Here is a 13,288-nt window from a genome sequence, read left to right as displayed (position 1 = left end):
ATCCCTCACTGTGCCCCCGAGGCCACCGAGGCAGGCCATGGGCACCGGGTGCCCTTTGCCTTCCCCACCCTGACCTTCACTGCCTGCCGACCTCCCTGCCCTCGGCTGCTGGGTCACTTCTTCAGTGAGAGTGTCCCTCCCCTGGATGCAGCCTCAGTCCTCCCTGGGGACTGCTCTCCCTTCCCTTCAGGGCACCTGTCACACCTTGCCACGCACCCTGACCTGCCGACCCCCTGCCTGTCTCCACCACGGACTTGGGACTCCACGGGGGGAAACGGACGTGGCTTCCTGGCCCACGTATCCTTGGTGACCGACCCAGTTGGAGACCCAGCAGAGGCTAAATAAATATGTGCTGAATGAACGAGTGACTTAATGACTAGCCATGGACTCCAGTGACAAGGCCAGGTTTGAGGTGACTTCCTCATGGGGACGTCACCTGCTCTGAGCTAGATGGCTGCATCAACCTCCCCTAAATAGACGGCACAGCACAGGGAACACTGTTCAAAGGGTAGAAACGACCGCACTTCTCTGACAGCATCAGATCAGCCCTCAAACGTCCTCCTCGTGTAAAAGCAGAGAGTTGTCTTATATAATATAGAAATCGCAGGCTCGAATTAAAAGACTTGCTTATTTTAGAAAGTTGTTCTTTTTTTCTGATTTAAAAAAAAAAAGAAAGTGTGGAGTGGAGAGGATCTGTCCCTTATATTAACACATCGTCTTTCTGGCATGGTATACCATTAAGGAGGAAATGTGATTTGATTTTCTGTTGGAAATTGATATTTTTCCCAGAGCCAAGAAACCCTATCAGGAGAAAGCGCTGTTTATTTGGGTGAATCACCAGCTTCGCAGAAATCCCAAGTGCTAAATGCATAATGAGTCTTTACAAAATACCATAATATGGGTTCGGCTGGTTTCTCTGTTTTGGGTTTGAAAAATAGATTGTTTAATAACCCATCAAAGCTATATGTAAACCAAGTAAACAATGGAGCAGATGTTGACGGCTGTCTTGTGCCTCGTAGACATAATTAAAGACAATGAGACACTCACGGATTCATATAATAGGGGACAAATGCAAACACGGGGTTCTGTACAATGTGAATGTCAACTGCCTTTTGCAGGACACCTGCTCTCTGGGTCCACAACACTGGATCCTATTTCCTGCGATGAAAAAATTCTGTAACATCCTTAATTTTCTTAGGTCAACGTGCACGCTACTCTTCACTTTTCAGAGAGACGTTGTCAAAGGCCGTCTTCCCCCCGGATGTGTGTTTCCGTTGCATGACTGGACGGTTCCAAAAAAACTACTTTTTATTTTTGCCCGGGCGTAGAGGTTAATCAGAACCAGTTAGGCCCAACCTGGACATTTATAAAGAAAATTCAAGCCCCAGTTGGGGTGTAGGGGGCTTTATTCATGCATCTTTGCATTTATTCTTTCATTTAGCAATTCAACTAAATGGATATGTTTACTTCCTAAAAGCCTGACATTTTTTTTTTTTTTTAAGTAAGAGCATTTCCTTTCCTAAAATCATCTTATACAAAAATAATCCTGCTGGATAGAATATTCAAAGTATCGTTCTAATTTCCTAAACATTTCTTGTTTTTCCCCTGCAACCTCCTACTCAGTCTTCTGTTAGTTTTCAGCTCCCAGTCCTATAGGGAAAGAAAAAATACAACCTCACACGGAATGAAACACATGACATAATTAAGAGAACACGGGCGCCATGCAAAATGAAAACAGAACACCAGCTTCTCTCTGCAGATATCCTGAAAGAGGGATTGAGGACTTCGAATGAAGCACAGGGTGAGATCTTTTTTTTTTCCCCTTCCAATTAGGAAAATAAATAAATAAGTCCACCTGAGGCTAAGACCAGAGCTGTATGTGGTTTACACTCAACAAAGTTCCCTCGATCCTGAACCTACACCCGGAAGAAACCAAAGCAGAACGATTTGAAATAGGAATGGTTCCTAAGAGCTTCAAAGATCCCATTGTTGGCAGAGCGCAGGAGGCTGGGCTGGCTTGCTGAGAGTGGTGGTGATCTGCTCAGAGCCATGTCGCCTGCCCGCTCCTCCGTGCTTGCTGACGCTCTGGAGGGAAAGGGGGACGGACTCTAATGGGGTCTGCATCTCTTTATGCTAGTCAAACAGTGGCAGCCCCTTTTCTCAGACAACACAGAAGAGCATAAACCCCAAATGGGAGACCAATAGGGCCACGGGGCCACCGTGAAACCAGCCTAAGATAGATGGCTCCCTTCCTTCACTCCTTCTTTACAGAAAGGCAGTGAAAATGTCCCTAAGTGAGTCTGATTAAAACCACACACACACACACACACACACACACACACACACACACACACACACCACGCCCGCACGCGCACACCACCTCTGAGCTCAGGAAGGTTGTAAAGCGCTCAATTCCTTTGATTTATGTGCAGCCGTGTTGCACGGAGCACCGCGGCATGGCGAGCCAGGACCCCACTCCCTGAGAAGCCTTTATGAACAGGCCCAGGCCCTGGCGGGGAACAAAGCAGCGGTGTGGCGTATAAATCATTAATACGGTGCCGGGCAGCGACTGCATTTCCTGTGTTAGTTGAAGAGCTCCTCAGCACAAGGGGGATTTGGGGATTGGAACGGGCTGCAGAGAAATGCACACTCCATCATTCCGGGGGGGCCGGCGCTTCCCGCCAGCCTTCTGCTTTCCCTTCTCCCTCTCCTGCCCAAGGCCAAGGGCTTCTTGGTCTGCCTTCAGCCCTCGCCCTTTCTGACAAGTTTCTCCTGGAGGAGGAGACAGAGCACCACCCTGGCGCGGCTGATGCCATGGGCTGGCCGTGGTCCCTTAGGTCAGAACCTAGCTCAAAGCCTGCATGGCACAGGTGACATGGTACCAAGGGCAGAGACCGAGGGACAGCGTGGAGTCCTGGCTACCAGGGTGGGCTCTGCAGGGACCCTGGGTGGTTGGCCACATCATTCTCCCCCCTAAGCTGGGATTCTGCATCTAAAAATGAAACCACTAATGCCAACTCCCCGGAAGCCTTTCGTGGGGGATTAAATGTGGGAATCCACGTCGGAGTGCTTGTCACAGAGTACTCCATAAAAGTTATTGATCATTTCATTATTTTTATTATTTTATTATTATCATGGTCCTGTTGAGGACAGTGCAATTCTCAGAGTCCCTAAATGGTCTCACGGTAACTCCTCCTGTTGATAGAAAGAGCTCCGTTTTTTTTTTTTGTTTGTTTGTTTGTTTGTTTTTTCTTGAATGGAACCACAAAGAGCCTAAAAGAGAAAAAGGGAAAAGAAAAAGAAAAAAAGAAAGTGCTCCAGAATCCAGAGTCCCGCGTTTGGGATGGAGACCCCCAGTGGAGGGATTGGCCATTGCAGGGAGAGGAGGGGAATTTCTCCACTCAGTGCCTTCCTGCTTCACCGCTCATTACCAACCCCTTCAGGGGGAAGAAGGAAGAAAGGAAGAAGCAGACAGACAGACAGACAGACACACACACACACACACACACACACACACACCCCACTGTAGAGTGCTATTCAGGTGACCTGGATGGGCCTGCGTGAGCATAAGAAGCCACGTTGATTAGAACCCAGGCAGAGCCATCTTCAGGAGGAGATTTCTGTTTCCAGAAATTCCTGGAGCATTCCAGATGAAGTCGGCGGTGGAAACGGTCTCACGCTCATTCTTTTGCAGAATAAGAGGACAAACGATCAGGCAGCAGGGGACGCATGTGTCCTCTCCTAGGACACATCACAGGGCACCTGGCCCCCTCAACTGCCCATCCCCAAGCTGAGCCCACGGCCCAGGCATCAGGGCCAAGCACACAGGTGGTGCCGAGCCCCTGGCGGCCTCCCCTGGCCTTTGCGGGTGGACAGTCCACTGGTTCGCAGGCTCTCGCCCTGTTAAAGCTTATGGGAATCAACTTCTACACGGGCCCACGTCTCCTGCGCCACAGAATAATGACGTTCTGAATGGAAATAAAGGAAGCCCTGCAGTGTGAGTCTGTCAGCTTTTGAAAGTAAATAACTTGGCTACTGACAAGAGCAAGAAGACTTTTGTTTTCCCTCCTCCTGTCAGGGAGCATTAATTGAGCTGTGCAGCCCGGTTCCAATCCACCCAGCAGCACGGCGGGCAGACCATGGGGGGAAGGGGGTGGAGACAGTGGAGCAGGCAGGGGTACCGGGAGACCTGAGAGGGACCCCCAAACTTCTGGGGTCTGTGTCCTTGGCAGACCATGAGTGCATTTGTTATGTGGATTTGGGAGAAATTGAAGATAAGTTTATATGGAGCTTCCGGAACCAGAATCCGCTTTACTTTGACACCCCCATTTATTTAAATCACCTATGGTTGGCCCCCTACATCCCAAGCACCAAGGCGCATCTCACGGACTCATGCAAAGAAGGGTATGAAATGGTTCGTCCCAGCCCTGCTTTTCTGAAGAAGCAAGAGAGGCCTCAAATCGGGTAAGTGATTGTTCAATTGTGTTGGATCAGATCATGAATAATACAGATGGATAGAGAGCCTTCGGATCATGACTTCTGGTCCATGAAAATCCAGAAACACCTTACTTAAAAAAACAAAACAAAAAACAACAACAACAACAACAACAAAACAACATGTTTTGGGGGTAGCTGACATCCACCCTTCTAGGTAGATACAGATTTCTCATCTGAATGTTGAAAGGTACTTGAGAAGACGGTAGGATAGCCAAAGGGTCGGCCCCACTGTTCCTTCTGCTTTTAGATGCCATTGGCAGGGGACATCCCTCAGATCCCACTCTTCCACGAGCGCAGAGCTCCACTGGGGGCTGGATGCCGGCAGGGCCACAGAGCAGAGCTGGTGAGGGAAGACGGGGCACCTTAGCTGTTGTTTTTGGTAACAGAAATCAAGTCCTCACAGCGAATCCCAGGCAAACATCAAACACGAGAAAAGAAAAGGCTCGTTAAGAAGGAACCTTTTGTGCATTTACTCATCAGTCTTAGGAAATCGGAGGCCCTTCGATTCCAGAGCTGCCTGGACTTTGTTCCGCCACAGCCGCAAAAAAAAAAAAAAAAAAAAAAAAAAAGTCATTACGTCCCTAGGAATACACACTCGCTCCTTAATGCCTCTCACTCGGGCTGCACTTCCTCATTCTGATTCTGTGTGTGTTGAAACGCAACGTGAAAAGGGGATCAGAATGGGGGGAGAATGTTCTCGAAGGCAGCGTTGGCTGAGTGGGGAAGGCCACAGCTAGGGTTCCCCGGCCCAGCCCGGCTGCCTCAGGCCCTCTGCCTGTTGGAGCAGTTGAACTGCTTTCCTTCACTGTCTGCTCTGGTCACTGTCCTAGCAGATGCAGGAGAGGTGACTCCAGCTAACTGCATTCCTGATCTCTGCAAACTGGGTGGGAGGAGGAAGGGGCACTTCCAGGCCCCGCTTGGCAGAGGATGCCCAGGAATGCAGGGGGTCAGGCCCACTTTCTCCCAAGTGCGGTGCCTCGTGGATGGTTCGAGAGGGGCGGCCAGATGAACAACACAGCAGACTGTCCCAGACAACAGGGACGATGGCTCGGCTTACTGGGTGACTCCAGGAGGGCAGCTGGTACCTCCAAGAGTTCAACAGACATGGAATGAATGAATGAATGATCGTCCGAATGGACCAAGGCTTATTTCCACGAATTGGAAAAATGACATCGCAGCCGGGGATTCAGACACTGAATTTCTGGCTGGAACTTCTTTACCTGTGAGTATGAAATACCAGCTCATTTTAAAAATGGTGGAGTAGAGACCAGCCGTGGTGATGAGAAGGTCGGCAGCAATTAGCAGAGGAGTCCCTGGAGGTGCCAAGGCTGAGGAACACCGAGACACCTGGTTGTCTTCGCCTCAGCTCTCTCACCTCGCCAATACTTGACGACTTCGAGAAAGATGCCAAGGCACTCCCAGTGCGCCAGGGTGAGTGCCCTTCTTTACGGTTCTGATCCAAACCCTCTCTCCACCTCCTGTCCCCGAACCCGGCTCCCAGTGTCCAGTGGGCCTCCCCACAGCTCTGCAATGGCTTTGACTCGTTGGTGCAGGGAGAATTCCTTTCCACCCCTTTTCCTTTCCACTTGCCTCCTTTCAAGATGGCCCTAGAGCACAGGAGAAAGCCTATGACCTCTTCATAGAGACTAAACCATCCGACCCCAGACCAGATCCCACTGCCCACTTGCTCCCTGTGTCCCTGAGCCCCATGCTCCCACTTCTGAAGGCCACCCCTGGGCCCTGGGCCCTCCCCACTCCTGGTGCACCCCCCCAGCCTGTGCCTGCCCAGGGCTCCCACAGCACCACCTCCACCTCGAGGTCTGCCTGTCCTGTGGCCACCGTTCTGTGTCCTGCTGAGGTCTCGCAATCTGAAAACCTCTCCTTTGTGGCCTCTGCTCTTCTTTTCCCAGGACATTTTCTCCACAGGGCAGCAGTCTTTCCAACTTAGCTGCAGAAACACTATGACTGGAGACAGTTTCTACATACCCCCGTGAAAGAATAAACACATGGTCGAGTGAGTAATCATAAATACATAAAAACGGGTGGCAGTCACTGCCTCGCCTTGCTGAACACCTCTAGAGTGTCCTAATGGTGCATGCCTTGGTCCCCCCTTTCACTGAACAACTGCTGCCTAGACACGACTCTGTTCTAGGTGGTGTGGGTAGGGTTAAGAAATGACATGGAAGAGTCTGTGTCGTGATGTGGCCGACAGTCCACCAGGCCAGTCGAGGCACAGCCAAGATGCTCCATCCACTGCCAAGTGCTTAACAAACATAAGAAATGTAAACTGATCCAAGGGGATCATAACTGGGACACCAGGCAATGGAAGGAGTCCACTTTTCTATTTCACCAGGACCAATCAATCGGGGTTGGAAGATCAGAAATGGCAGCAAAGTCCCCACCCCAACCCCAGACCCCCTCAGGACCCGGGACACACCAACGGGATAACTGCCACACTAATTCTAGGCCAAAGTTAGGCCCTGAATTTTGGAACTCTTCTGAGAGTCCCCTTGGTAACTTGTGCCTGCTGCTCCCTGCAGGGACCTGCAGGATCACTGCTCGTGGCCCCAGCTCACTGGCACTCTGCATGGTAGAAGGGCCAAGGCCCTTTGGAGCCACTGGGCCGAAGGGTTGACCCTATTTGACACAGCTCCTCTCAACAGGGCCGGAGGAGGAGGAGGCGGCGGGCCTAATGGTATTGCCCGCTGCAGGCCAACACTCAGCCCTGCAAAGGTCTCTGGGTGGCACAGAAAATAGGAAACTTTATTGATGAATGGAACTTTCTTTGCTTTTCTGAACTGAACTAAACAGCACACTGGGACACCTCTCCCTGTCCCATTAGAAAGCTCTCATTGTGGGGACCCTCAGGGCCTGGGCCTGCCAGCCCCACCCCCTTCCCAGGATGGCAGCTCCTGCCCATGGCCCACCCCCCTCAGGCACCCCAGCACCGACCTGATTTTGTTTACAATGTTGCAATCTCTCTCTCTTCCAAAAGACTATTATTTGCCTGACAAACTACACTGTTTCTACCCAGCCAATATGAATAAACAAGCATTATGTTTCCTCCTGGGGCAGAGAGCTTGCTTCAATGAATCAGAAAACCCTAAAAGAGACTGTCTACCCTCAGTCCATCCACTACTGGACCATTACTCAAGGGCCAGCTGGAAGGGAAACAGATGGCGCCTGAGCCCTAATGACATGGGCTCCCTCCACTCGGGCAAAGGCAGAAGCGGCCGATGGCACGTTCTGACACGGAAACCGCTTGGAAATGGCAGGCAGAGCAGTCGGGTGGTGCGCCACTCGGGTCTGAGGACAGACAGATGCTCACGGATTTCGCAAACGAACGTTTCATTAAGTAGCATGAACGCAGATGCGACCCCCATCACCCCCCGTCCACGGGGGGAAACCAAGCTCCTGTCGGCAGCCCCTGCCCGCAGGCTCCTGCCACAGGGTGGGTCCAGCCCACCTGAGACGAGGGCATGCCTTCTCTCCTTCATTGGGAAAAGACCAGAGAAACCGGGAAGATTGGCTAATGAACCGATTTATGACACAGGATCTCTGTAGAAAGAGACCTAAAGACACATCCTGCATTCCACAGGCACCTGGGCCTGGAAAGGGGCTCATTCCAGCCACTTAAATTCCTTTAACCAATTCAGATGTGAGGATAATCTACCCTGGTTCTTTTCTGCGTTATTGACACTATTGACTACCCCCAATCTGCAGCACCATCTAATAAATCAACCCCGGATTAAGACAAGAAGGAAAAAAAAAAAAAAAAGGTGATACAATGCCACTTGTCCCCCTGTAAATCATCAGACTGAGCAACACAGGCCAAGCCACTGCCACGAGAACTGGACTCTTCTGCACGGCCATCATTGCTGCGGCCTACCCAATGCTGCCCAAATTCATCACCGCGGCTGGTACACAGCGCTATCCCCCCAGCCTGAGTGTGAGAGCCAGTCCTTCCCGGGTGATTCTCTGCAGCGAGCACCACTTTCTAATTAAAGACAGAAAGGGTTGATACGCAGGTTTCAGTTCAATTGCTTTCGATCTGAAGATGTCCACAGTGAGCAATGGCTTCATTTACCAGGAATTACCCTTTGTACAAACCACTTCACTATTTAAAACAAACCACATGGATCATCATTAAGTGGGAAAAATTACCAATCTTAGGATATTGACAGTGGCATGGCCGACTTTAGAGGTCCCTCTCCCCCCCCACCCCCTTAAATGTGGATTTTAAGTATTTGACTTGTTGTTAAATTTAGGCTGATTAAAAGGTTCTGAGGGAACAGGCCTTGGATGAGAAGCGTTCTCAGAACTGGGAGATGATGATGGAGGCTTAGGAACGGGGAAAACTAAGTTAATGGGCTACTGATCCTTTTTCAGGAGTTAGAAGTCGGTAAGAAATGCAGCCCTGGGGGGTGGGGGGGAGCCTGTCATGTGGTCTGCACGGCTGTGTCCTCCCCAGATGGGTGCTCTGTGCTTGCCTCCAGGTGGCTCGGGGTAGAAGTGCATCCTGAGATTTGTGTGTCACGTGGATGTGCGTGCACGTGTGTGCATGTGGCTCTTCTCTATTTTTCTCTGGGAAAAAGCAAACCAACAAAACAACACAAAATAGATCCTCTTTCTTTCTCTCTGGTCATCAACCTGCAAATTTGGAATTTGAATTTAGAATTTTCCCTCAAAGCAAGAATGTTTAAGTGAGTCCCCACGTTGGCACGCTGGGAAGCTTCTGTCCTGGGGATACGTGAGTTTGAAGTCCACTTGAGGGAAGAGGATCTGCCATCGAAAACAGCAGAATGAAGACACTGCAGAGCATCAGGGGACTGTCCCTGGACACGAGATGCAAGTCAGCTGCCCTAGGGATGACTGGCTCTTTCCATCTCAGAGTGGCCTATGACCACGAGTGGGTGCTCTGCACTAGAGGTCCACATCATGCACCTGCGTGCTCTGAAGGTGCATGGACACAGGGATGATGTCCCTGGACCCCACATCTGGATGCCAAAAGGACAACATCATCCCATCTGGCAGCTCCCAGTGTTGGTAACACCTTGGATGTTAAGATAGAGAAACAAGGAGGAAAAAGGGGAAGAACGGAACTATAAATGGAAGAAAACATCAGTCTAAAGGAAAGTTACTGGGAAATATAAATAAATGAAAGAAGTCAAACAATGCCAACACCAAAGTTGCCTCCGTGTTGGCCGGAATAAATCAGTGATTTGTGGCAAAAGGGTTACGACGCCTTCAGCTGGTCACCCGGAGAAGACGCGGGTGCTGAGGCATCCTGATTGATTTCTGCTTTTATGGGTTGACCTAGGCACAGATCTGGGAGAAGGTAGGAAGAAAGGCTGGGAGTTGGGATTGGGGCAAAGAGAGCCCACGATGAAGTCATTTTAGATGTGGAGTAAGAAATAAGCCCCACATGAAATTCAATTCCAGGAAAATATACTTCAGTAGAGACTTGGTGGGCCCCTGATCAGCATGTATGTATTTATAAAGCACAGAGATAAATGCTGCAAAATAAGATGGCTGTGTTTATTTTATGAGATGTGGGTGATTTGAATGACAAAGATTTCTGAAATATGTCTATTTCTAAATAATATAAAATAGAATGTTTCCAGTGGAGATGCTATTTCTCACAAATGCTGCCTGATTCATTCATTTGGCCAACAGACTTTGCGATTGCAGTTTAGTTCTCTGTTCATCAAAATTAGAGATACAATAGCTATAGATTAAAAGCAGATAAAAAAATGTAGTGGTGATGGATGGGCAGATGTGTCATCTGTATCGGTGAGCAGTGCATGGAGATTAAAGTGAACTATTTCACACTCTTAATCAGCCAATTGTCTGATTTGCTAAATAAAAGCAATCGCATGAGACTCGGACACAAACCATCATGACAGTCATGGCCAGAGAGATGACCCCCAAGGCACATCCCTCCTGCTCTGAGGGTAAGTAAGCCTTCAGGATAGGGGAGAACCGCGGCTAGAAAACTTGATTCTAAATAAGAGAAGCAAAAATAAATGCCTGCCCGCCCTCCACTTCAGGCATTGAGTGAAAGCCAGGGAGAATACACACCACACACACCCTGTTCTGACACCATGTCTCAGCATCGTATGATGATCTGTTCACTGAAAGCATCGCCAGTCTTTTCAACAGGGGCAGGGGCCTTCCCAACCACAATTCAAAACCCACCTTCCATCCATCTTCCTATGGAAGCGCCATGTTGATTTAGTCACTTCTAAATATTTGTTATGGCTGCCAATGCTTCCTGTGAGCCCCCTCTTCCCAGAACCGGGTATTCTCCCTTGGGGGAGAGACTGCCTAGAAGAGGCTCAGAGTCCTTGTGTTGATCCTAGATACTTGTCCTTTTCCTGGCAAGAATAACCTCTCACTCAAAGTCACTCGCTTCTTCCCTAAGTTGTGCCTAGATGAGCAGAGCAGTTTAACCATTTATAAGGCAGAAACTCAGAGGAATTAAACACACACACACACACACAGAATCTGAGAACCCTGAATATCGCATTTCTACTTGTTAGGGAATTCTGTTCCAAAAGATTAATAAACAACGTGAAAGAAGTAGGAAGCAAAAGATCAACTCGTCTTAATAATTTGATTCAATCCAAGTGAGGACAGCATCTGTGAAAAGCTCATTAGGATTCTCTTCTGGTGGGTAACTGATGAAACACACACACACACACACACACACACACACACACATACACATACAAAACACATTCATAGCAAAGACGCAGAAATAGTAGAAACAGATAAATCATATAATATGTTATCAATACACTCCCGAGAAATGTTTCCTGTCATGATTTACTAAATGAGAAAACGGCAAAAAATAGTATTTAAAAGGATTAACCAACTTGTCCCCCATTTAAGGCTGTTCTTAAAAAGATGTGCAATAGAAAAAAATGCCAAAGAAATATTTTCTGGAGGCAACCAACTTGATAACAAACGTCCAAATGTTCAAAACAGAGCCCTGACATTTTGTGAATACACAGATCCCTGTGTCACAGATTGAAACTGAGGGTCTTTGAAGAAAGAGGCCCCTCTCAACTCTTGCAAAGGAAGTTCAGTTAGCACACAAACACACATGGTACCCTTGGACCACACACATGGTACCCTTGGACCCGTCAACAGAAAAGCAGATAAAATGATCACAATTTTTGCAAACTTCACAGAATGGGATGGGGCTCTTGGGAGGCAGAGGCTTCCATCTGCATGACAAAACCCTTCCGACCCTGCCAGTTCACACCCACAGCCCTTGCCCAAAGACAGGGCTGGCTTGTCACCCACAGGGTAGTGCTGAGCTAATTCCCAAGCCTGGACCAACTCAGGCAGTGTCCCTTCCAGTAAGAGGGAGAGACAGAGGCAGAGAGGGTCCCAGGGAAACACCCAGAGAAAGAGAGCCACCCATCTGAAGGTTCTGTAATGTATGCGAAATAGGAAATAGAGCACACACAGAATCCCCCCACCAGCCCACTAAGGGGTATAAACAATAACAACAAAATAAACAATAACAACAAAAATACCTTTCCACATGCTAAGAAGACGGCACCCTAAACCGCTCACCTTCCTCGCAGCATTGCCAATGAGTTTGGAGACAGATTCTGGGGCTGACACGCTCCAGAAATCCTAAGGCTCCCATCCCATGTGCACTGAATATACAGCCACACAAACTTAAGAAACAAAATACTTCACACACACACACACACACACACACACACACACACACTTTTTATTTCACTCCCCATCACATCAGCTGAATTGTCAGGCACCGGGAATACCTCCACAAATACCCAAACTCTCAGCATCAAAGGGGTCTGAGGCTCAGATAATCACTGGACTCTCTGACAGGAGAAAAACGCTATTTTTTTTTTTTAAAGGCAATTTTCCATGATTTCAACTCCGGGTAGCCAGGCTCAGAATCCGGATCTGGAATCCGGCAAAGTATTCAGACAGGTGCAGGGGGCAGGGGGGGAGGCTGGCGGGGGCGCCTGGGCTCCACGGAGACCACGGACTCCCTCCCACCCCTGCCCCGTGGCGTCCCGGCAGGAGCCCCTTCCCAGCCCCGAGAGGCGCCCGGTGCAGCCCAGCGACGCGGTTCCGAGCCCGGCCCAGCGGGCAGCAGCCCGAGAGGAGACACGCGCCGCCTTACCTGCTGCAAGTACATGAAAGTCAAGGCACACGAGAGCTGGGGACACATGCCCACGTTGGGGAGCGCCACGCAGGTGGCCCCCGTCAGAGGATGCTGCATCCTGTCTCCCGGGCGCCCGCCGAGCACGAGTGGGGACGCTCGCATGCACCCGCCTCGCTGCGCGCCGGGCTCCTACGGTTCTCTTTTTCTTTCTTTTTAATTTTGCCGATTATCTAAGTCAAACCCGGCGGCTCCGGGCTCGCTCGCTCGCTCGCTCGCTCGCTCTGCTCGCTCTCCTCCCCCCGCCGCGGGAGTCCCTCCTCCCGGCTTCCCTGCCTTCCCTTGGCCGGATCCTGCGAGCTTCTGCCTCCAACTCGGACTCCGCTCCGCGCGGAGCGAACTAGTTGGCTTCCCTCGCTGGGCGCCGCTCTGCGGCTCGGGCCTGCTCGGCTCTGGCTCCCAGTGCCAGGTCCCCCACCCCACGCCCCCGCCAAGACGGCCAGCCCAGCCCCGGCAACTTGTGCGGGAGGTACAGGGGCTGGAGGCCCTCCGCTAGCGCTGCCTGGAAGGGGTTAAGGCCGGGCTGGGGGTGGGGGAGGCAGGAGGGAGGGGAGGCCGGGGAGAGGAGAGATTTTGACT

At 50.3% G+C, this 13,288-nt stretch overlaps 1 protein-coding gene across 41 annotated transcripts in view; it reads right to left on the bottom strand.

Moving 5' to 3' along the window:
- The window catches only part of Rbfox1 (RNA binding fox-1 homolog 1), a 2,023,047-nt gene that overhangs the window by 317,104 nt on the left and 1,692,655 nt on the right, over positions 1-13,288 (bottom strand). For 2 of the 41 annotated variants that reach the window (XM_078024603.1, XM_078024604.1), the window contains exon 1: positions 12,671-13,238. The exons of 33 other annotated variants lie outside the window; for them this stretch is intronic. In XM_078024603.1, coding sequence (XP_077880729.1) covers positions 12,671-12,814 — 144 coding nt within the window. In that variant the 5' untranslated portion in view covers positions 12,815-13,238. Of the gene's footprint in view, positions 1-12,670; positions 13,249-13,288 lie in introns of those variants that run through there. 6 more of the 41 variants (XM_078024598.1, XM_040277828.2, XM_040277816.2 and 3 more) reach the window with 6 other exon arrangements.

This window comes from Ictidomys tridecemlineatus, chromosome 10, assembly GCF_052094955.1.
Source record: "Ictidomys tridecemlineatus isolate mIctTri1 chromosome 10, mIctTri1.hap1, whole genome shotgun sequence".
Lineage (NCBI taxonomy): Eukaryota > Metazoa > Chordata > Mammalia > Rodentia > Sciuridae > Ictidomys > Ictidomys tridecemlineatus.
Note: the sequence above shows the minus strand (reverse complement) of the source record. Positions and strands in the feature narration are given on the sequence as shown.